The following is a 23,326-nucleotide window of genomic DNA, read 5'->3' as shown; positions in this document are numbered from 1 at the left end:
ATGACCATTCTCATTCCAAACATAATCACTTAAGTGCAGTTTTTGTTACAGACCAGTGACTCAGCAATGGTTATACACATATGAAAGTTCATTTGACAGACACTTTTAGTAAGTATGGTTTGATTCCTGTTCTTTAACATTATTTTGGGGGCTTGATATTCTCATTTTTTATTAGTTAGCAGTCTACTATTAGAGATCTATTTTTTTTTAAAGTTAATGTTAATGTTCAAGGTCTTCTCAGTCTTTATAGTCAATATGAATTTTCCTCAAAGGCATTGGTAAATACAGAGGGCATAAGAATGAGATAGAAGACATAAATAAAACTTTCTGAGTGGGAAAAAATTAGAGTAAAAGGAAATTTAGGTCCAATAAAGGCCAACAACATCTATTCCATTTTTGCAAGCTACCATCTCTTGATATAAATATGTATTAAGAGCCAGAGGTAGATGCTAGCAGGATGCAACCAGACTACCCTGGGCAGACAGCTCCACCAATGTGACTTGGAGCTCTGCTTCCCCAGAGCCTTGCCCCACTAGGGAAAGAGAGAGACAGGCTGGGAGTATGGATCCACCTGTCAACGTCCATGTTCAGCGAGGAAGCAATTACAGAAGCCAAACGTTCCACCTTCTGCATCCTACAATGACCATGGGTCCATACCCCCAGAGGTTTAGAGAATAGGAAAGCTATCAGGGGAGCAGGTGGGATATGGAGGTCTGGTGGTGGGAACTGTGTGAATTTGTACCCCTTGTATCCTATGGTTTTGTCAATGTTTCCTTTTTATAAATAAAAAAAATAAAAAAAAGAACCAGAGGAGGTAAGACAGAAGGAACATACTAAGTTTTCATAAGGATCTTAGATTTGTTGTTAGAGCTTCCTTTTGTTTGTTTGTTTTTAATTTAAATAAAGGTAGTCTTCAAGATCCCAAACACCATCAATTCACAAGAATAGAGAGAAATCCTTCCTCCTGTGATTACTTTGGTATCATATTAGAACTCAATAGCCTTTATTAAGCAGAAAAGATTGTATCTGGCAATAGAGTGTTACTTTTCTTTTTCTTTTTTCTTTTTTTTTATCTTCTTGTTGTTGGAATAAAAGTAACACAGTAGTGAAAAGTTGAGTCCCAAGAGGATTTATGTTGTGATTTTCAATTTCAGCTCACTGCAGTCGACGCAGATGAAGGGTCAAATGGGGAGATCACATACAAAATCCTGGTTGGGGATAAGGGAGACTTCATCATCAATAAAACAACAGGACTTATCACCATCGCTCCTGGGGTGGAACTGATAGTCGGACAGACTTACGCTCTCACAGTCCAAGCATCGGATAATGCTCCTCCTGCAGAGAGAAGGTAATTAATATCAGAGTCAGGGTGATCTTTCCATCATCCTCACTTAGCCCAACAATTAAATTTAAGAAACACAGCAAGTATTACTTTATCCTACAGTTATCTGAATCAAACAAGATAATCAAATATACACTGGATTCTCAGGAATTTTATCTTCTGATTTGCTTCAATTGTGGAGAACAATAAACAAAAGGTTAAACATGAAAAAATCAACACTGAATTCATGGATGAGAAGGATATAACTAATTGTTACAGGGCAGAATCTGGAAGGTATTGGAAGAATATATTCAGTCCATCATTGAAAAGTCAGGCTTCTGATAGAGGTCATAGATGTCACAAAAGCAAGTATTGTCTCAGGGTCTTGATGTCAATTTCATGCTACATAGGAAAACATTATCTATAGAATTAGATGATAATACTATTTACAGTATCCCTGAGTATATATTTTTATAGATGGAAAAAGCAAGAGACCACAGGATTGAAACTTTCTTCAGTGCATGGGGGATTGGGCTTGTACCTGAACAGTACAGATGGCAAAGCAACACACTATCCAAAGGAAATATTATGCCAGAAATTTGATTTAATTTAATTGTTTATTATTATTATTATTACAACTACCATTATTATTATTATTGCTGATTGTATAGTAGTTGACAAAAGTGTATGTTTTCAGATAGAAACAAATAGGAATAGTTCCAGGGGTCTAAATCCATATTTGTATATATCTTCCCAGAGTCACAGAGCTACCACTAAAGATCTGTGGTCCCATCCCAATACCTGACGTAGTTTTCACCAAGTCTAAGAGACAGTTAGGTGCCCTTTTCTTCAAGTTTTCTTTAGTTATTTATATTCCTTATGAGCAAACCTGTCCTGTAGCTGTCTTTCAACTCTCCACTTTCTTCATTTAGCACTAGAACCTCAATTTCCATCCATTGGTTCTGAAAGATATTACACAATATCCTACTTGTAGAATAGTATTCCATTGACTGTTCCCCAAATACTCTTTTTAACTTTTTTTTTTAATCTTTAGTTATTGGACAGAGAAAGCTAGAAACTGGGTCCTGGTAGTGACCTACCTGGTTGAGCACACATATTACAGTGTTCAAGGACCTAGGTTTAAGCCTCCAGTCCCCATTTGCTGAGGGTAAGCTTTGTGAGTGGTGAATCAGGGCTGAAGGTGTCTCTCTATCTTTCTCCCTCTCTATCTCCCCCTACACTCTTGGTTTCTGGCTGTCTCTATCCAGTAACTAAAGATAATTTAGACACACAGAGAGAGAGAGACAGTACCAGAAACTGAGAGGTGAGGGGAAGAGACACTTTCAGCCCTGCTGTACACTCACAAAGCTTTCTCCATGCAGGTGGGGAATGAGGGCTCAAACTTGGGTCTTTGTGCATTGTAACATGTGGGCTCAACTAGATGTATCACTGCCAGGCTAGCATGGGGGTGCCTCTTCCCGGGTGTGTAATCTCTGAGTTGGAGAGAATGCAACCAGAGCCAACCTGGGCTGCTACTCACTCAGTGACGTGAGAGAGATGATTCAGGAACAGAGCTCCTGGTGGCGAGGCAGTTGTGTTCTTTATTGATCAGAGTGCCCAGGCTTTTCAAGGTCGGACCCAGAAGTGGCAAGTCGGAAATGGAAATAGCTAGTAAAGGGGCAGAGAAAGGCAAAAGGGAGCTGGGAAAGGTAGAAAGTTCCTTAGCAACTATTGTGAGGGGTTTAACTGGTAAGATTAATAATACCATGCAGGCAGGGAGGGTCTTGAGGGTAGAAATAAGATATATCAAAGGAATGGAATGGGTGGGGATCTTTCAGGCAAAACAATGATTATGCAGATAATGAGGGAGCAGGCCATAGTATCAGGAATGCAGGGTTCTTTGTGACACAGGGAGTCTGATAAGACAAGGCAAACATTGGGGGGGTTTTGTCCCTCACTTGACCTCTCAGTAGAGAGAGAGAGAGACTGAAAGAATGGATGTCCCCTCAAGTTAAGCCCTTCCAAGCTCAACCACATCCTCACAATTTCCCAACACACCACCATCTGTCCTCCTCAAAATTATTATTTTTTTCCTCCAGGGTTATGGCTGAGGCTCGGTGCTGGCACTATGTATCTACTGCTGCTTGTCTACTTCATCTTCTTCCACCCCCCCCATTATTTATTGGATAGGACCAAGAGAAATTGAGAGAGAAGGGGAAGGGGAAGAGGGGAGAGAAAGACACCTGCAGACCTGTTTCACCCCTTGTGAAAGGACCTCCCTGAAGGTGGGGAACCTGGGGCTCAAACCGTAATCCTTGAGCTTAGTACTATGTGCGCTTAACCCAGTGAGCTAACGCCTATTCCCCCACACCCAATTCTTTATCCACTCATATACTAAGGGGATTTCAAGTTTCTTCCTCTTTTTTTAATTTTTATTTTGCTGCTGTGAATCAAGCAGCAATGAACTTAGGGGTCTGTGTATCCCTTTAATGAGTGCTTCCATGCTTTTTGGGTATATTATACTGCTGGATCAGAAGGTAGTTCCATTTTCATTTGCTTAAGGACTATCTATATTCTTTTCCATGTGGGGTTCATCATTTTGCATTCCCACCAACAGCGTACCAAAGTTCCTTATTCTCCAGACATTTGCCATTTCCCGTTGTGTTGATGGAAGTAATTCTCACACTGATGAGGTGGTATCTCGATGTGGCTTCTATTTGCATTTCACTCATGATTATCCTGACTATATGCCATCTGCATGTCTTCTTTAGAGAACTGTCTATTCATTTTACTTCCCTACTTTGTTATAGGGTTCCATGATTTTTTGTCTGATTATTGATAATTGAGTTGTATGATGTACTTATATGTTTTTAATAACAATCCTTTGTCAAATGTATGCTATCCAAATATCTACTCCCAATGAATGGGCTTCCTTTTTATCCTTGTGAATGTTTCTTTCTAAAAAAAAAAAAAACTTGTATTATCTTTATTTATTGGATAGAGACAGCCAGAAATGGAAAAGGGTAGGGAGAAAGATAGAGAGACACCTGAGACACCTGTAACACTGCTTCACCATTTGCAAAGATTCCCCCCTGCAGGTAGGGACCAGGTACTTGAACCTGGGTCTTTGAGCATGGTAATACATGCACTTAGCCAGGTGCACCACCAGCTGGCCCTGTGAATATTTCTTCCACATATGTAAGCCTTCTAAATTGATGTTGTCCCATTTATTTATTTATCTTTAGATCCCTTTGCCAGGGGGAATTGAGTTGCAAAGTAAATATTGATGTCAAGGTACTTAACTGTTTCACCTACGCTTTCTTTGTATTTTATAATTTTAGGACTAATATCTGGGTCTTTCATCAAATTTTTATTAATTTTGGTATAGGGTGTTATGTTAGTTTCATTTCTGACATATGTCTGTTCAGTTTTCTGAGGGCCATTATTGAAAAGATGCTCTTTGTCCCACTGAACTATTTTGACCTGTTTGAAGTATCCATTCATGTGTGAATTTATATCTGGAGATTCATTCTATTCCAATGGCCTGGTTTGTTCCAAGAGTCACACTGTCATATCATGCTATTATTTTGTAATATAAATATAATTTAAAATTAGGTAAAACGATAGTTTATTTTTTTATCCAAATTACTTTGATTATTAGTGATCTTTTATTTCTATTTGAGTTTTAAGATTTTTTTTCTATTTCCTTGGAAAATGTTATGGAAATTTTAATCAGCATTGAATTGAGTCTATATAATTACTTTAGGTAATCTCAACATTTAACAGTATTTATTCTTCTGATCCACAAAAAAAAGAACATAGTTCTACTTTTGTCCTCCCCTCCCTTTCAGTAACGTCCTGTAGTTTTCAGCCACTTTTATTAGATTTATTCCAAGCCATTTTATCTCTCTGTTCAGTTGCAAACTTGACAAATTCCTTCATTTTCCTTTCTTTTGATTAATAGTCTGTGTATAGAAATACCACATAAGTCCCGGTTCGAGCCTCTGGCTCCTCACCTGCAGGGGAGTCACTTCACAGATGGTGAAGCAGGTCTTCAGGTGTCTATCTTTCTCTCCCCCTCTCTGACTTCCCCTCCTCTCTCCATTTTTCTCTGTTCTATCCAACAACGATGACATCAATAACTACAACAATAAAATAACAAGGACAACAAAAGGAAATAAATATTTTTAAAAATAAACCATTAAAGAAAGAAATACCACAGATTTGTTGATTTATTTTATCCTTCATTTTACTAAATTCATTGATAGCTTGAAGTAGTTTGAGTGGAATATCTCTAGGGTTGACCTTGATTCTGCTTCTCTGTTGAGAATTTTTCACTTCTTACAGTGTCGTCACAATAACTTAACTAAGTTCTGGATATATCTGTGAACTTACTTTATGTAGGAAATGCCATGTTTTAAACAGAATAATGTTGTATCTCTGGGTACCTTTGCAGGTGGTCCTGTGGCTAAAGTAAGAATATGTTTTGTGTCCTGATAAGAAGGGAAAGGCTCTGGGATGCTGACCCAGTTAATACTCAGCACTGTTATAGTCATTCTTGGGAAGTTGAGAATCTTGCAAAAGTGTTGTAAGCTACATCAAGTCCTCTGCAAACCAGTAGTGTAAAAACTGTTTCCTCTTGGGACTTGGCCACTTCCACTCCTCAGCCTTGTGATTGTGCAAATCCCCGTGGCTCTCCCTGGGAGGACATGGGTCGTGTAAGTTCCTTATTAGTTCAGCTGGCACTCATTAGCTACTTGATTTCTTTACCATACCAGTAAATATTTGTAAATAGTTCAGCACCATAATCCTTTTGAGATGTCTTTCGCCTAGTGGCAGGAAGTAAGAGTACAGAGTCACCAACTGTCCCAAGCACTGCCCTATGTCTTCCTGAGTAGTGCTGATGACCACAGAACATGATTTCCCTTCCTTCCTTCCTTCCTTCCTTCCTTCCTTCCTTCCTTCCTTCCTTCCTTCCTTCTTTCCTTCCTCCCTCCCTCCTTTCTTTCTTTCTTTCTTTCTCTTTCTTTCTTTCTTTCCTTCCTTCTTTCTTAGTTGTTGTTGTTGTTATATTATTATTATTATTATTATTACTACTACCGCAGATTATCACTGGGGCGCGGTGCCTGCACTATGAATCCACTGCTCCTGGAGGCTGTTTTCTCCCTTTTATTACCCTTGTTGTTTATTGTTGTTATTATTGCAGTTGTTATTATTGTTATTATTATTGATGTCACTGTGTTGGATAGGACAGAAAGAAATTGAGAGAGGAGCGGAAGATAGAGAGGGGAGAGAAAGATAGACACCTGCAGATCTGCTTCACCGCCAAGCTACTCCCCTGCAGGTTGGGAGCCTGGGGCTAGAACTGGGATCCTTATTCCAGTCCTCGTGCTTTGCACCATGTGTGCTTAACCTGCTGTGCTACCACCAGGGCCCCAGAGCATGGTTTTCTTGCTCTGATTATTCTCCCTCTCCCTTTCTATGTCCACTAGTTAAGCCTGTCACAGTGATATTTCCTCTAGAAATGTCAACTGTAGTCTGATGAGCTTAGCAATTTCTTTTGCTGTGTTTTCTAGTTGTAAGGGGAAATAAAATTTGAGGTGGTTAAGTTAATATGGCCATATCTATGGGTAAAAAATTATTTATAATATTTTATATAGCTGTTATGGTATCTTATTAAAAAATAAGGAAAATGCAAAGAAATATAACAAAAGAAATAGTAATGGGGCCACGCAGTGGCGCACTGGGTAAAACACACACATTTCAGTGCTCAAGGACCAGGGTTCAAGCCCCTTGTCCCCACCTGCAGGGGGCAGCTTCCTGAATGGTAAAGCAGAGCTGCGGGTGTCTTTCTGTCTCTTTCTCTCTCTATCTATTGTCCTCCCCTCTCAATTTCTCTCTGTTTCAATGCATTAAGTAAATATGTTTTAAAAACTACAAAATAAATAGTGACTATATTGGCAAATATGAATGAGATATAAATATCTCTAAGACCAACAGATAGATCCAAATTTGACTCTAAAATTAGGCGACAAAAATAAAATTATAACTCAATGGATATACTATCAGTTAACTTGATCAGTGAAGGGATAGGGTGTGATCAATGTCAATTCATTAAATGTGACTGATTATTTTAAAAGCTTAAGTAAGATCTTAGAGGACATAGAGAAAGTTCTTAAAGTCTTGCTACCCAGTATTACTAAGGGTCCAACACTTTGACAGTCCTGCTGAAAAACCTTGAAAATGAAACATAACATTCTGCTTTCAACTTCTCCCAGAGCACAAAACCAAGGGCGGTTTCAGAAAGACAGGCACTGAAGACAGCAGCCCTAACTACATTCCTGTGGTTAAATGTACCTAAAATGCATATGGGTTTTGAAAGCATTAATAATTTTTGTATGGTAATTATTCATTTATTTAATTTTCTGGAGTGCTACTTTATCACTCTAGCACATGTGATGATAGAAATTGAACTCAGGACCTCATGCTTGAGAGTTCTACAATTTGTACATTGTGGCACTTTCAGACTAGGACACTAAGAATTTTGAGAAAAATACAGTTGAAGTACACACCAAACCCATGTCTTCCAGGAAGGATTTGTAAAGTTCACTCATCCTTGGCTTTTGTTCTTGGGGGGAGAAACAATTACTATTTCAGTTATTTTCATTGTAGTTGATCTGTAAGAGTTTAATCTAGCAGTACAATAGTTAAAATCTCTCTTTTAATTTTTGGGTTAGTCTATATGCAGGCATGGCTCTCTGGTGAGTTGTTTCCTGCATGACTTATCTCCTTAGTCATTATCCATAGGACCCTGAGAAGTGGTAGGAATATTCAGACACATACTCAAGGCTTAGCTTCCTCTCCAACATTATGTAAAAAGATGTTCTGTTATGGAGCAGAGCCCTATGCTACCATTTACACTGGAAGAATCAACTTTCTGGACATTTATGTTGGCTGGTTATGTTTTCTGACTGCTCATGACTAAATTCTAAGCTTGCAAGATTCAAAGAATTTACCATATCTTCTAGATTCTAGAGTTTTGTGGAATAGTTATTCATGGAAACCATTCACAGTCCTTTGAATTTCACAGATATTTGTGTGAATTCTCTCCTTTCTTTTACAATTCTATTTATTAAAATATTCTATTTTTAAAAATATATTTATCCATTTGAGAGGAGTACAAAAATATAAAGAGGGAGAGGGAGAGAGAGAGGACATTAGCCAGTCACCTGTCATATGTGATCCTAGGGATTGAATTTGGGACTTTATGCTTGAGAGTTCTGTTGGTATGCTTCTAATTCTGCTTCTAAAACCCCTTCTGTTTCATTGGTTTAATCCCCCCTGCTTAACACTGTATTCTATTTACATAACCACTGTTTTTTTTTTAATTTTTTTTAATATTTATTTTATTGATTCCCTTTTGTTGCCTTTATTGTTTTCTTGTAGTTATTATTGTTGTTGTCATTGTTGGATAGGACAGAGAGAAATGGAGAGAGGAGGGGAAGACAGAGAGGAGGAGAGAAAGATAGACACCTGCAGACCTGCTTCACCGCCTGTGAAGCAACTCCCCTGCAGGTGGGGATAACCACTGTTAACTAAGCACCACCCTGCCTCCAGGGCATTGGTTTAATCCTCATTGTTTTGCACACTTTTTCCTTCTCTCCACGCCCTATCCTACCTACATCCTCTTCGGACCTGACACTTCCACCTCAGGATATATAAGGACAGGATTGTGATTAGAGATAGCTTAGACTGTGCTGTGTTCCACATGAATAAAGACTGAACTGTGTACCACTCAGCTGTGAGTCTCTGGTCATCTCTGTCTCCCACTCGTGAAGCTAGACAGGCAAATGGTGCCTGAACAGGGACTGGCAAGTTCAGCTCTGTTCACTGTCCCGCCTTTCAAACCTGTGCATTTCTCTCTCTCTCTCTCTCAACCAGTTCATATTTTCTTTCTCTTTCCTTCTTTCTTCCTTTTTTTTTTTTTTTCTTTTCACCAAAACACTGTTCAGCTCTAGTTTATAGTGGTGCAGGGGAAGGTTTCTGTTTTCAATATTATTTATTTTTTGCCCAAATTTTTGTTATCTCCCTCCTTCTTACTTTCAGTGTTTTTCTGTTCTTTTTTGATACTTCACATGTTATTTCTTTGAGTCTTATCTCGTTTCTGATGTAGTCCTTTATTGCCATGAATTCCCCTCTTAGTAATGGCTTTGCTGTGCTCCATATATTCTGCTTCCTTATTTCTTGATTTTCATTTGCTTACAGGAAAGTTTTAATTTCATTTGATTTCACCCTTGGTCCAAAAGTTGTTTAGAATCTTGCTGTGCCATCTTTGTATTTTTAGATTTTTCTGACTTTTTGGTTTTGGTAGCTATTTCAATTTTACTGGTGTCTAAGAAGATGCTCAGAATGATATCAATGCTTTTTTCATAAGTTGATAGTGTTTCTGTGGCTTATTATGTGTTGTTTCTCTTTACCTTTTTGCCATTTTGTCTGTAACTAAAAAAGTAAATAAACAAAAAAGACAGCTCTCCCTAATATACATTTGCCTCCAGGGTTATTGCTGGGACTTGGTGCCTGCACTCTGGACCTACTGCTCCTGGAAGCCACTTTTTTTCCCCATTTTTTTGTTTGTTGCCCTTGTTATTGTTGCCATTTCTGCTGTTGTTGCTGGATAGGACAGAAAGAAATCAAGAGGGGAGGGAAAGACAGAGAGAGAGAGAAAAAGATACACACCTGCAGACTTGCTTCACAGCCCGTGAGGTGAACCCCTGCAGGTGGGGAGCCAGGGACTTGAACCGGGATCCTTGAGCTGGTCCTTGTGTTTTGTGCCATGTGCACTTAACCTGCTGCGCTACCACCTGACCCCCACTCCCTAATATTTTTTAATCTCCCCTTGCTCTGTCACACTATTATTTCATGCTCAGATTTTACCTTATTGATTTAATATGGGTTTAGGATATTATAGGATTACAGTACTACGTTTTCACATATCTCCTGTCTCAATCATCTCAGCTCCTACCATTGTCCTATTTACATCCTTTTTAACCATATAAAAGATAGTTTTCTTGTTTTTCAAATTTGCATCTGTACTTCTCCCAGTGTATAATATACCCATATAATTTTACAGCTAAAAAAATCATCTTGCTTGTTAAAAACTCTGACCTGATAGTTCCTCTGAAGAAGATTTACCGATCTCCTATGCTAAGTTTAAAACTCAAGTATTTATTCCCTTATATTGCTGTAAATCCTTCCAAAATGGTAAGTAAGAGCCTATGAACAAGGGGCTGGGTGGTAGCACACCTGATTGAGCTCACATGTTACAATGCACAAGGACCTAGGTTCAAGTCCCTGGCTCCCACCTCTAGGAGGAAAGCTTTGAGTGGTAAAGCAGTGCAGTGGTAAAGCAGTGGTAAAGCAGTCTTTCTCTTTATCTCTCTCTCTCTCTCTCTCTCTCTCTCTCTCTCTCTCATATTTCCCTCTTCTCTCTCGATTTCTGGTTATCTCTATCCAATAAATAAAGATGATGATAATAATAATTATAAACTATAAGCATTGACCTGAACATGAGGCTTTTTCGTATAATATTGAAAGAAAACAAAGTGAAGAAGGTGATTACTCTTTTCTAAGTCTCATGAAACTTATAAAAATATCTATACCCTTAATTTCAGTAATAAGTGGTATATTAAGTTAAAAATAAATGTAATATGTGTTGAAACATTTAATAGAAAATAATAATAACAACTACATGTTATTGTTAAGTATTAAATTTTCTCTTCAGAGTTAATGTTAACTACTTATTTTTAATTGACATTTTATTATATTCTTACAACAAAAATGTGATGTGGTTGAAATTTCATTTGTGATATAACTAGTTAAAATTAATTGTAGCATCTTTGCTTAAAACCAATACTTGAGATGTGTTATGATTTCCTGTGAGACAACGTGTTCATTCTAAGATGAGAATGTTTCATCACACACACACACACAAACACACACACACACACACACACACACACACACACACCCCAAATATATTAGATAACTAGAAATTCCCCAACTTACTGAACCATTATTATTATAGCACATGGGAAGAAAGTACAGGCGGAATTTAAATTTAGAATTGTTGCCTTTTAGTTTATCTGCTCTTACTAATGAAACTTGTAATTTTGATTCAGTCATTTGATATTACTGGTTTGGGGTTCCTCTTTTGTAAAATTAAAGCGTTAAATTCTATGAATTTCTGGGTCCTTTAACATAATCTAGTTGTCTGAGAAATTGTACTGCCTCTCTTGTCCTCCTATGCATTACATTGCCAAAGGAGAAAAAAAAATTATGCTTTTCCCTTGTAGATTTGGAGATTGGTCTATGATCTATATTATGAAACTAAAATTTCTGTTTCACAGATGCTCAGTTTTATGTATGCAAGACTAGCTATGAAATGGAAATGCAAAATACTCACATCCTGTGATGCTATTTATCTTGTGACCTCTTTCACTGTGTGCTTAGCTAATGCTCTTGAATTATTTATATTTACCACAACACCAATGATATCATGTGCTGTTACTGCTATTGGCATTAAATGGCAATAACCCTCATGTTAAGTGTAAGTCAGAAGAGAGACAAATTCATGATGGTCACACTTAAGAAACAGAGACAAAAAAAGAAAGCACCACAGAAGATGTGGGGTGGATGTGGTGCATTGTCACAAAGCAAAGGACTCTGGAGGAAGGGGAGAAGGCCGAGGCTGGAGACTGGGCTGGGCTACTGGTGCATGGTAGTAGAAAGGACCTAAATTGGAGATGAATATTCTGCATGACATCTGTTAAGGGAAGTTGATAAACTGTAGATGTGAAAAACCCCTAGTGTAAGCCAGGAAGCCTCTATTAAAATGATACTGTTTTAAAAAAAATTATTCTAAAAGTTTGAAAGGCAATAAACCATAAGCGGTCCATGCTTATTAAAGCACATAGTTAAGAATTGCCAGGGTGCTGACAATGAAGACGCCATGACTTTGAAATATGCACTTCCTCAAATAACCATACCCCCATCTTCCCTAGCGTCTTTTGTTTTGGTACACAGCCCCATACCCAGTACAAGTCTAAATTCCTGGGATCCTTTCTGCCATGGTTTCTTAAGTTCCACCTGTGACTATGGTCAAGTGTATGTTTTATACTGGGTGTTCACTCTAGCCTACCCCAAGTACCTATATTTTAAAGATTAAGTTATGATAAATCTTTCAAGAGAGTAAACTAGCTCTAACTCCATTGATTTTGCAGAGAAGGTCATTAAAACGTCATGCAAATTAGAAGCAGTATTAATTCAGATATTCTAAATGATTCCAAAAATCAAACATGTTAGTGCTGGAGAGATAGCATAATGGTTATACAAAGAGACATTCATGCCTTAGACTCCCAAGTCTTAGGTTCAATCCCTTGCACCACCATAAGCCAGAGCTCTACAGTACTCTGTGTTCTTTCTATCTCTCTATCTCTCTCTCTTTCTCTCTCTCTACCTCTATCTCTATCTCTATCTATGTTTCTTCTCTATTTCTCTTTCTCTCTCACTTGTCTTTATCTCTCACATTAAAATAAATCAAAAATTTAAAAATCTAAGGTATAAGTAGGATTACTTTAGGGCAATGTCATGATAAATGCACACATGAAATTCTTAAAGTCATTGGATATTTTTACACATGTTCAGTTTTCTAAATGTACCTAACATACTGAGGGTATTCAGAAGAAATCTAGATTGTCATGAAGTAATAAGTTGAAAAATAACTTTTGATGACCATGATCTCTATCCCGCTTAAACACTTTCTAAAAGAAGAATGTGCCTAAATATATAAATAAATAAATAAGGATTAAGCGCATGTGGTGCAAAGTGTAAGGACCTGCTTAAGGATTCCGATTCAAGCAAGCCCTGGCTCCCCACCTGCAGGGGAGTCACTTCACAGGCGGTGAAACAGGCATGCAGGTGTCTGTCTTTCTCTCCCCCTCTCTGTCTTCCCCTCTCTCTCCATGTCTCTCTGTCCTATCCAACAATGAATGACATCATCAACAACAATAGTAACCAAAACAAGCCTACAGCAACAAGGGCAACAAAAGGGGGAAAAAATGGTCTCCAGGAGCAGTGGATTCATGGTGCAGGCACTGAGCTCCAGCAATAACTCTGGAGGCAAGAAACCCCCATCTGCAGGGGAGTCTCTCCACAGGCAAGGAAGCAGGTCTGCAGGCTTCTATCCTTCTCTCCCCCTCTGTCTTCCCCTCCTCTCTCCATTTTTCTCTGTCCTATCTAACAAGGACGACATCAATAACAACAATAGTAATAACTAAACAAGGGCAGCAAAAGGGGGAAAAATGGCCTCCAGGAGCAGTGGATTCATGGTGCAGGCACTGAGACCCAGCAATAACCCTGGAGGCAAAAAAAAATTAATAAAAAGAAGGATGTGCCCTAATATTGAGTTCTGAATTTTTATGACTATATATTTTACTTGAAGAAGTGAATTTTTAAAATTTGCGTTACTTTAATTAATGTGCACAAATGATCCTTCTCTATAAACTTTGACTGTCTTGTTTATTCAGCTTTTATTATTAAAAAATATTTAAAAATTAAAAAGATAAAAATTTGATTATGCCACTACTAAAATATCTGTTCTCACAATATCAAAAATTTTTTATCCTTCAAAAAGAAACTCATTGTAATGTTTCATTGAATTTTATTCCCAGTTTTGTTCATTCATATTATGTTCTTTAGAGTAGATATTAAAAAGTATTCAATGTGTGTTCAGGTATTTTACAGAAAGATTAGTTATGGTCCTGTCTCTTAGGGTATATTTGCTATTGATGTCAGCAATATAACCAATAAAACCAACTTCTTATTTATTTCTTGTTATTTTAGTCAATACCCCCTCTGCTGTTTTAATAAGAAGAGAGTCCCAAGGACATCTCATATTAAAGGCAATTGCAGAATGCTTTTTTTGCTTTCAGAAACATGCTACAATATAAAGTCAGAAGTCATGGCATCTTAATTTATTAGATTTATTGGTACAGCAATCCCTTCTTAATTCACAGGATTAATCTAAGTATAAAATAACGGGCACCTAAAACACTTCCTTTCTTTTTTATGAAGGTAATTTAATCAAAAACATTACATTTTGTTAGGTACCTGAATTTGTCATCTTTTTTATTCTGAATTATAGATACCATTCTTTTCTGTAAACACATAAAATGTTCTTGCCAATAAACCCCAAAACCAAATACAGTGGCAGTCTGTCCTAAAAAGGGATATAGCTCTTAACCCACCCTGTTCTCCACCTTTCTCTGCAGGCATTCCATCTGCACTGTGTACATTGAAGTACTCCCTCCCAACAACCAAAGTCCTCCCCGCTTCCCACAGCTGATGTACGGCCTTGAAGTCAGTGAAGCCATGAGGATCGGCGCAGTTTTGTTAAATTTACAGGTATGCTTGTGCGGTGTGTGTGTTCCTGTGCGTGTTCCTATAATGAAAGCCTTGAAGGCCACTTGGCCTATGTTTTTGTTTACACAATATGTGTGTGGAGGGGGAGTATGTGTCCGCTTACACTCCAGTGAATGAGAATTCCATCCGCAAAGGAAGGGAGGGCTAATGTGGATAGAGGACTTCCATAGCTAATATCCTCTATTGATCGCCACAATTGAAGAGCTAATGTTAGCTGGCAGGGATTAGCTGTAATCATCACAAGAGAGAATGAAGGCACTGAAAACATGCACTTGAATATTTTGTACTTTGCATTTAAAAAGTCTGCAGCTGACCAATATTTTCTGTCTTGGGTTCTTTTTGCCCAGCGAGATTTATTTTTGCTTCACTATTATATAGAGAAACAACAGTAGACCCAGTGGCGGATTGTAGGAATTCTGACATTGAGACATTCTCATTTTCTCTATGTGACCATGGGAACATTTTGAAATAAGTGTGCCTCTGTCTACTCAATTAGATAAAAGAATTGGGTTTAGTTGATGTTTCCATTTGTAGCTCCCAGTTCATGGAATACCAACTATATATTCCTGACTAAAGCACAGTTGTCCAGATAAATCCATATTTTCAGCTAAACAAACAATTTTAAATTAAACTTGATGTTGTTGATAAATCACTTTTAAAGACCCTAATAGTACATATGATGTTTTCCGTAGATGATTCAAGGACAGAGAAGGTTTTCTGTTATTGTATAAGAATGAAAGAAGCTGCTAACATGAAAATTCTATAAGGTGTTGGATACTTTAGAGATTGCACGTGATTTTTTTTTTAACAAGTCCAAATTGAATTTCAGGAGTGGAGTCATGGAGCCAACACAAAGCTCAGTGGTGGCAAAAAGAGCCACAAAACTGACGATCATATTAGATACGTATTTGCAACTTTGTTCTGGCGTGTATTTTCCTCATATACCTGGAGAGTATTACTTTTATTATTTGTTTTCAACTAAAATGTGGAAAATGCAATTATACTGCTGGTCCCTGTTTGGGTGCCAAATGCCGGGAGAGCCTGAGGGTGCTTTTTCCCAAGCAAGTGCTCTCTGGGTTGGAGAGAACTCAACTGGAGCCAACCTAGGCTACTGCATGAGAGAGGGATCAGGACCTCCTGTCAGACTAGCATCACAGGAGAGAGACTCTAGGACTCACGGAGCTGGAAGGCAATCCAATGTGTTTAATCATAAAAGAAGATTCTTTTATACATCCCAAGAAGGAAGTGGTAGGGTGTGACTAGGAGAGGGGGCGGAGCTAAAAGAGAGTGCAAACCAGTGGGGATTAAACAGTGCCCTGCAGACAGGGTGGGTCTCAGGTAAAACAGTGATTATGTAAATAGACCGCAATGGAGTAGGGGAGAGCTGGTGAAGTCCCCAACATCATATGAAAATAGATAATTTAGGACAGAGGAAATTTTGTCAGTTTAAAGGACAACATAAGAGGCCTGCAGTTTTCAGGAGGGAGATACAGGGAGCAAGGTCATCATAGACAAACCATGAAGATTAAGTAAGACAAATGTATTTAACTGAATAGTGAAAATGTGTTCTTTACATTTAAAACAGGACAAGTAGGGAGCAGGTGGTGCACCTAGTTGAGCACGCACATTACAGTGTGCAAGGGTCCCAGTTCAAGCCCCCAGTCCCCACCTGCATGGTGGGAGGCGGGGGTGAGAGCATCAGGAAAAATGAAACAATGCAGCGGGTGTCTCTTTCACATTTCTCTCTCAGTTTCTCCCTGTCTCTAGACAAAATGCATATATAATGATAAATACAAAAGGACTCATTTAAAACAATTAAAATAAAACAGGGGAAGTCCATATTAGATTGATAGTGTTCAACCCAAAAAATAAAAGGTTTTTTCATATTATTCATTAAGACTGTGTCTTTCTATAATATAATTTTCTATATGGAAAGACATCATGTTATTTAGAAGTTGGCTCAGGGTTCATTTCAATAAATCCAAGTAAGATCTAGGAAACTTATTATAGGGGAATGATTCTGCCTGCAAGTGAAAGATGAAAAGTTCATGGCCTGTTTTAGATCTCAAATGTCTCTAGTACTAAACTGCAGTGACATTCTACTCATGCACTGTGCTTCTGATAGAAACCAGTGGCTGTGCTGGGGGTGGGGAAGGGGAGGATGACACCATCAAGACATTTTTTCATAGACCACCAGATAATCCCCTTTGCTCATCATCAACTGAGACTGAATTTAAACTAATGATCTAAGAGTTAAAAAGCTTCAATCAAATATTACTCTGCTAAATACTTGTAATGAGAGAATGAATTTGGAGGAACTTCTGACCACATTTCACCTTTTTTTTTCCCCCACACACAAATCACTATCTGCTTGTTGACTGACTGCTGAACTTAAGAGAGGCAGGATTTGTGGGAAAATATATTTTTTGAGAAATAGCAGCAGAGTAGCTTCAAAATAATCCATTTTGACTGAGATGAAAGTGGTTTCTTTTCAGACAATGCTCCTTGTTATCCTCCTCTCCCTTTTTCATGAAGTATCTTTAGTCTTCCTGGAAATTGTGAGGGAGGCTGTGGTTTTCTTCCATGTATTAAAGGATGCATTATTTGGCTGATAAATTGATGGCGTTCAGCAGAGGAAATGGTACCCAAAGTTCTGGTCTTTCAATTTTATTTTCTGCTGATCAGAGTCCTTTCATGAGGTAGGATTATGTTTTCTTCAGAACTGGTCCTATCTTTCTCTAGAGCGTGAGTCTGTCTAATTATGACCCGCTGATAGACATGTTAAAATGCTCTGGTGGATTCAGGTTTTGTACCAAGAGTGTGATGACCAATGTGCACGTTCCCTTTTCATTATGTCACATTGCTAGGTGGAAACAGCTGCCAACCATTTATCCCACAGAAATTGGACCACGCAATCGATTAGCATCTCCATTCCAGAGCAATTCATTACAAGCTTTTGTTTTGTTTTGTTTTTGCTTCTTTCTACTCGTGTTTATGTTCTATATGTCTCCAGCTGTGCTTAGTCTTTGGAGTTTTTTTTTTTTTTTTTTTTATCATGTTATGTTCATCTACATCATTCTGTTGGGGGAAATAATGATTTCCAATCCAGTTGTTGACTCACAGATACAACTTCTCTCCTACTTGTGATAGGTGTCTGTACGCTACGCACCTCCAACTTAATGCCCTTCTCTGCCATTAGCAAGTACCCTAATGAATATTAACACAGTTCTCTCACAGATTCATTTATTTTATCATCACCATCATTATTTGTTTGTCTACTTTTTTTAAAGCTGAGACCTTATATATGTGCATTTTCACTGTAATGGACACTTCCCTTCAGATAGAGAGATACAAACATACCACAGTAATTTGGGTCACCTACCTACCTATTCCCTAGTGAGCTATCTCTTCAGTCCCTCGAGGATTTAAACCATAAAATGGTCGGACTCCAACAGCCTCCTTCCTCTTTGTCTCTTTGAATTTTTTATATAATTTCCATCACTGGAAATATGAGCCAGGGCTACCAAATAGGACTATGTGTTATTTCCAAGAACAGTAACTTTCAACTTGCTAACACCCTAATAACAGCATCGCCTCTTTCAAAATGACTGATATTCCCCATTATTTGACCCACCCCCTCATCATCAACACTATCTTTTCTTAGAAATGAACTTGTATTATTACTATAGTTCTCATTCTCATACAATAATAGACATAATAACAGCATTTACATGGCACTTAAAAGGACTTTAGTATGTTAGTTACATAGCTATTATGCACTTAAAGTTAAAATCTTGGCAATTTATACTTATAGTGCATGTCCATTGTGGACCAGCTGTAACAGTCTGCAATCATTTTCATGTACTTGAGAATGATGGAATAAATTATTTTTATTGTTTTTTTTATTGGGGAATTAATGGTTTACAGCTGATAGTGCAATACAGTAGTTTGTGCATGCATAGAATTTCCACATAAAAATACAGCAACCATTAGTCCTCTTCTGCTATCATGTTCCACAACATGAACCCTGCCCCCCCACCACCCCAGAGTATTTTATTTTGGTACAATACACCAACTCCAGTCTAATTTCTGCTTAGAGTTTTCCGTTTTGCTCTTGTTTTACAACTTCAGTCTATGAGTGAGATTACCTCATAAACATCCTTCAGTTTCTGACTTATCTCACTTAACACTGTATCTTCAAGCTCCATCCAAGATGGTGTAAAGAAGGTGAATTTACCATTTTTAATAGCTGATTAGTATTCTGCTGTGTATATAGACCACAACTTACTCAGCCACTCATCTGTTGTTGGACACCTGGGTTGCCTCCAGGTTTTGGCTATTACAAACTGTGCTATTATGGACATAGACATACACAAACCCTTTTGGATGGGTATGTTTGGTTCCTTCGGATATATCCCCAAGAGAGGAATTGTAGGGTCATAGGGTAGGTCCATTTCTAGCCTTCTGGGAATTCTCCAGACTGCTCTCCACAGAGGTTGGACCAATTTACATTCCCACCAGCAGTGCAGTAGGGTTCCTTTGACCCCACAACCTCTCCAGCATTTGTTGATGCTCTTTTCTGATGTATGACATTCTCACAGGACTGAAGTAATATCTCATTGCTGTCTTCATTTGCATTTCTCTGACAACCAATGACTTGGGGCATGTTTCATATATTATTTGCCTTTTGTTTCTCTTCTATGGAGAATATTCTGTTCATACCCTCTCCCCATTTTTGTTTTCTTGTTATTGAAAATGGCAGACTCTTTATATATTTTGGCTAGCCTCTAGTCTGGCATATGTCATGTAAAGATTTTCTTCCTTTACATGGGAGGTCTCTTTGTTTGGATGATGCTTTCTTTTGCTGTACAGAAATTTTTTTATTTGATTTAGTCCCATTGGTTTATTTTTTATTTAGTCTTCTTTGCAATTGGATTCATATCATTGAAAAATGTCTTTAAAATTTAGATGTGGAGCTTCTATATAAATTATCAATGATTCTTAATACTCTCCCCAAGATGGGCACACACCTTTTAGCCCACATTTTTATTTAACAAGCCATGTTATAAGTCATGTCTGAGTTAAGAATAGTAGAATCTAGAATCTTCCTGCAGGAGGCCTACACTGATCTCATGACTAAAACAGACATCAAGTGTCATTGCTTTCTGAATTCCTACAGTGAGCATTTTTCTAAATGAAATCTGCTTAACATGTTTTACCATTCTTAACATGCTTTACCATCTAATAGCACTTTTGTCATATTCCAGTCTCTTGAAGTCACTGCGTTCTATTTTTTTAAGTTCTGAATTGTGAAGCAGTTGGGATAGTTATTTTTTGTTGCCAAATTTCATGTCCAGTTCATCATGACTTTCTCATGTTCAATTTTCAGTCCAGAAACAAGGATATTGAAACAACTTTCAAATAGAACTAAAGACTTTTTGACTGAGGTCAGTGTTTGCCATGAAAATAAAACAACACAAAACAAAACCTAGTACTTCCTTAACCAGAAGTGATAGAAGCAATAAATACCCCTATTTCAGTAAGCTGTGCACAAGGGCAGTTATTTATTTCTCCTAATCAATTAAGCGAAGTAAGCAGTGCTCGGCACTTGACATGGGGAAGGGTAATTAACAGGTGGATATGTTTGAATGCTGATCAATGATAATCAGTTTAACTATAAAATGGTCACATTGAGAAGACCAGTGTGATTAGAGCAATTACCATAGCTTTACAAAAGGGGAAAACAAACCACAATGAACAGATGGCATTTTTCCAAGTTCATTGTGTTAATAAGTTGTAGAAAAAGGACAAAGACCTCAAGAATCCAGTCAAACATTCGTATTCTTGCACACTGTGCCTTGGCTACTCCTGTGTACTTCCTGTATGTCTGCAAGACCTCCATCTCATGCTGAGTGTCTTATCCTTGTCAAGTTTCTGGAGGATCAATATGGCTTCCACAACATGGCCAAACAATATAGTTTATAGTTTAACTGATTACCATTGTTCAGCATTCAGAAATTTCCACCATTTCATATCCCTTCCTTATCTCAATTGCAGAACAGTATCAATTAAACTTATAGACAGAGAAAAAGAGATAACTTCCTTGAAAAGAGATATCCGAATCTGTTTAGAAATATACAATACACACACAAACACACACACACACACACACACACACATATATATATATATATATATATATATATATATATATATATATCACATAGTCCATTATTAAAGATAGGAAATTAAGTGCTAAATGTAGAACAAGAAATCTAGTGTCCACTGTTTTAAACAACAAAATAAAAATAGAAAAAAATGGCTTGATTCAGAGCAACTTTAAAAATTATAGTCTATAATAAATGCCTTTAATTCAAATTATTGGTTGTATCTAAGACTGCACATCTCATTTACTTTCTTTTATTTCTGTTTTTTTACTGATACATTGTGATATATTATTGAATCATCTACCATAATATGCTAACAACTATAAATGTTTAACATATGTCAAACATATGTGATTATTATTTAATTTGGTCATAACCTTGTGTCTAGTAACTACTCAGAGAGAAGTAAAAGGGAAAATTGTTACTCTGGCTTATGAATCTTGCAGTTTTCGAGTTTTCTTTTCTTGCTTTCCTGACAATCATATCTATGCAGCTGCCAGAGTCAATGGTCAAATTAAAGAATAATCACATATGTTTGACATATGTTAAAAAGTTATAATGTTTTAATAATCAGGAATCTAAAGGTAAAGACTATAGTAGATGAGATTTGGAGTCTCCATTTTGGAAAAGGCTTATAGGTCTATTTTAGATATATTCCAAGGGGCCCACAATTTTACTAACTTTTGCCTGAGCCTGACAGTCAACCTGTAGTTATGCTAAAGGTTTTGTCTGGGGAGATTGTCTCAGAGTTGGGAACAGGACCAGAAAGCTGCATCAGGGAAGAGAGTAGCTCCCAAATATGGGAGAAATTATATAAATATTGTTAACTGTAAACCCCATCAATTTGAGCTGGGTCCCATGTTCAAAACAGGAACCTGTGTAAGCTCTGCAGCCCTGTAGGCCAGAGCTCACATTCTGTTGTCATAGCTAGGAATATTCTCGGCTGCACTCATTTCAGGACCCATCTTCCTCTTGTGGCAGAATATATATATATCCAACCTAACTTTGGAGAATTGGGCAGCCCCTACCAATGTTGACCTACATTGAGGGCAAGATCCTGTCGAGGCCCCACAAGAGGCTAAACTATATTGTATCTGATAGAGGTGACCAGTGACAGTGGAAAGTTAGAGGTCTAGGCCCATCATGACTGTGTAGGAATCCCAGGACTCTCTGAATAGGGCCCCTGTGGTGGGGTGGCCTGGTACTGACTAAAGATTCATCATTAAAGCATGTTGATCTCTTTCCCTATCCAGCTTTTGTAGTCCTTACCTTATCTGACAAGGTTAGCCCTGAAGTGACTGAGGGAAGTGAAACAGGAAGTAGGTTAGTAGGGTATATGCTGGGCTAGCTTCAGGAGCAGGAGAGAGACGACTGGGATCTCATGGTTGAGCGGGAATGCAATCCAATATTTATTGATCAGAAAAGAATCTGCATTTATAATTTACAGGAAGCAAGTAGCAGGGTGTATAAAGAAAGTGAATAGGAGAGGCGGTGGAGTAGAAAAAGAGCTCGAACCAGTAGGGATTAAACCAATGCCCTGTAGGCAGAGTGGGTCTCAGACTAAACAATGATTATGTAAATAGACCACAACATCAAGCAATACAGCAGACATGGTGTAATGAAGAACAGGTATCTAGGTCTAAGTAGAAACTATTTGATTTAATTACTTTATGGTACCTAATATTTATTTATTTATTTATTTTAAAAGGGAGACATTAACAAAACCATAGGATAGGAGGGGTACAAATCCACACAATTCCCACTACAAGATCTCTATATCCCATTCCCTCCCCTGATATCTTTCCCATTCTTTATCCCTCTGGGAATATAGACCCAAGGTCATTGTGGGATGCAGAAGGTAGAAGGTCTGGCTTCTGTAATTGCTTCCCCGCTGAACATGGGTGTTCACTGGTCAATCCATACTCCCAGCCTGCCTTTCTCTTACCCTAGTAGGGTGGGTCTTTGGGGAAACAGAGCTCCAGGACACACTGGTTGGGTCATCTGTCCAGAGAAGTCTGGTCGGCATCCTGCTGGCATCTGGAACCTGGTAGCTGAAAAGAGAGTTAACATACAAAGGCAAACAAATTGTTGAACAATTATGGACCTAAATGCTGGAATAGTACAGATGAAGTGTTGGGGGGTACTCACTGCAGACTATTGAGTACTTCTGCTTTCAGGTATATATTTTGCCCTAGTTTATGGATACATGCGAACATATGCTCTATCTCAGGGTACCTGGTCTATATCTAGGTTTTGGGACGTTGTTAGGAATGAACGAACTGGAATGGAATTAGAGAATCCTATGAAAGGAAAGGTCTCACCCAAGTAATGAAGCTGAAGGGTTGTCGTTCCATACCTG

At 37.9% G+C, this 23,326-nt stretch overlaps 1 protein-coding gene and 1 non-coding gene across 2 annotated transcripts in view; one reads left to right on the top strand and one right to left on the bottom strand.

Annotated features, from left to right (window-relative positions):
- Positions 1 to 23,326, top strand: part of PCDH15 (protocadherin related 15) — a 448,902-nt gene that overhangs the window by 139,614 nt on the left and 285,962 nt on the right. The window contains exons 9-10 of the mRNA XM_060189089.1: positions 1,155 to 1,348; positions 14,650 to 14,782. Coding sequence (XP_060045072.1) covers positions 1,155 to 1,348; positions 14,650 to 14,782 — 327 coding nt within the window. The remainder of the gene's footprint in view (positions 1 to 1,154; positions 1,349 to 14,649; positions 14,783 to 23,326) is intronic.
- Positions 8,086 to 8,275, bottom strand: LOC132542828 (small nucleolar RNA SNORA73 family). The gene has a single exon (XR_009553796.1). It is a non-coding gene; the product is annotated as a small nucleolar RNA SNORA73 family (small nucleolar RNA).

This window comes from Erinaceus europaeus, chromosome 1 (genome assembly GCF_950295315.1).
Source record: "Erinaceus europaeus chromosome 1, mEriEur2.1, whole genome shotgun sequence".
Lineage (NCBI taxonomy): Eukaryota > Metazoa > Chordata > Mammalia > Eulipotyphla > Erinaceidae > Erinaceus > Erinaceus europaeus.
This window is presented reverse-complemented; position numbering and strand designations above follow the sequence as displayed.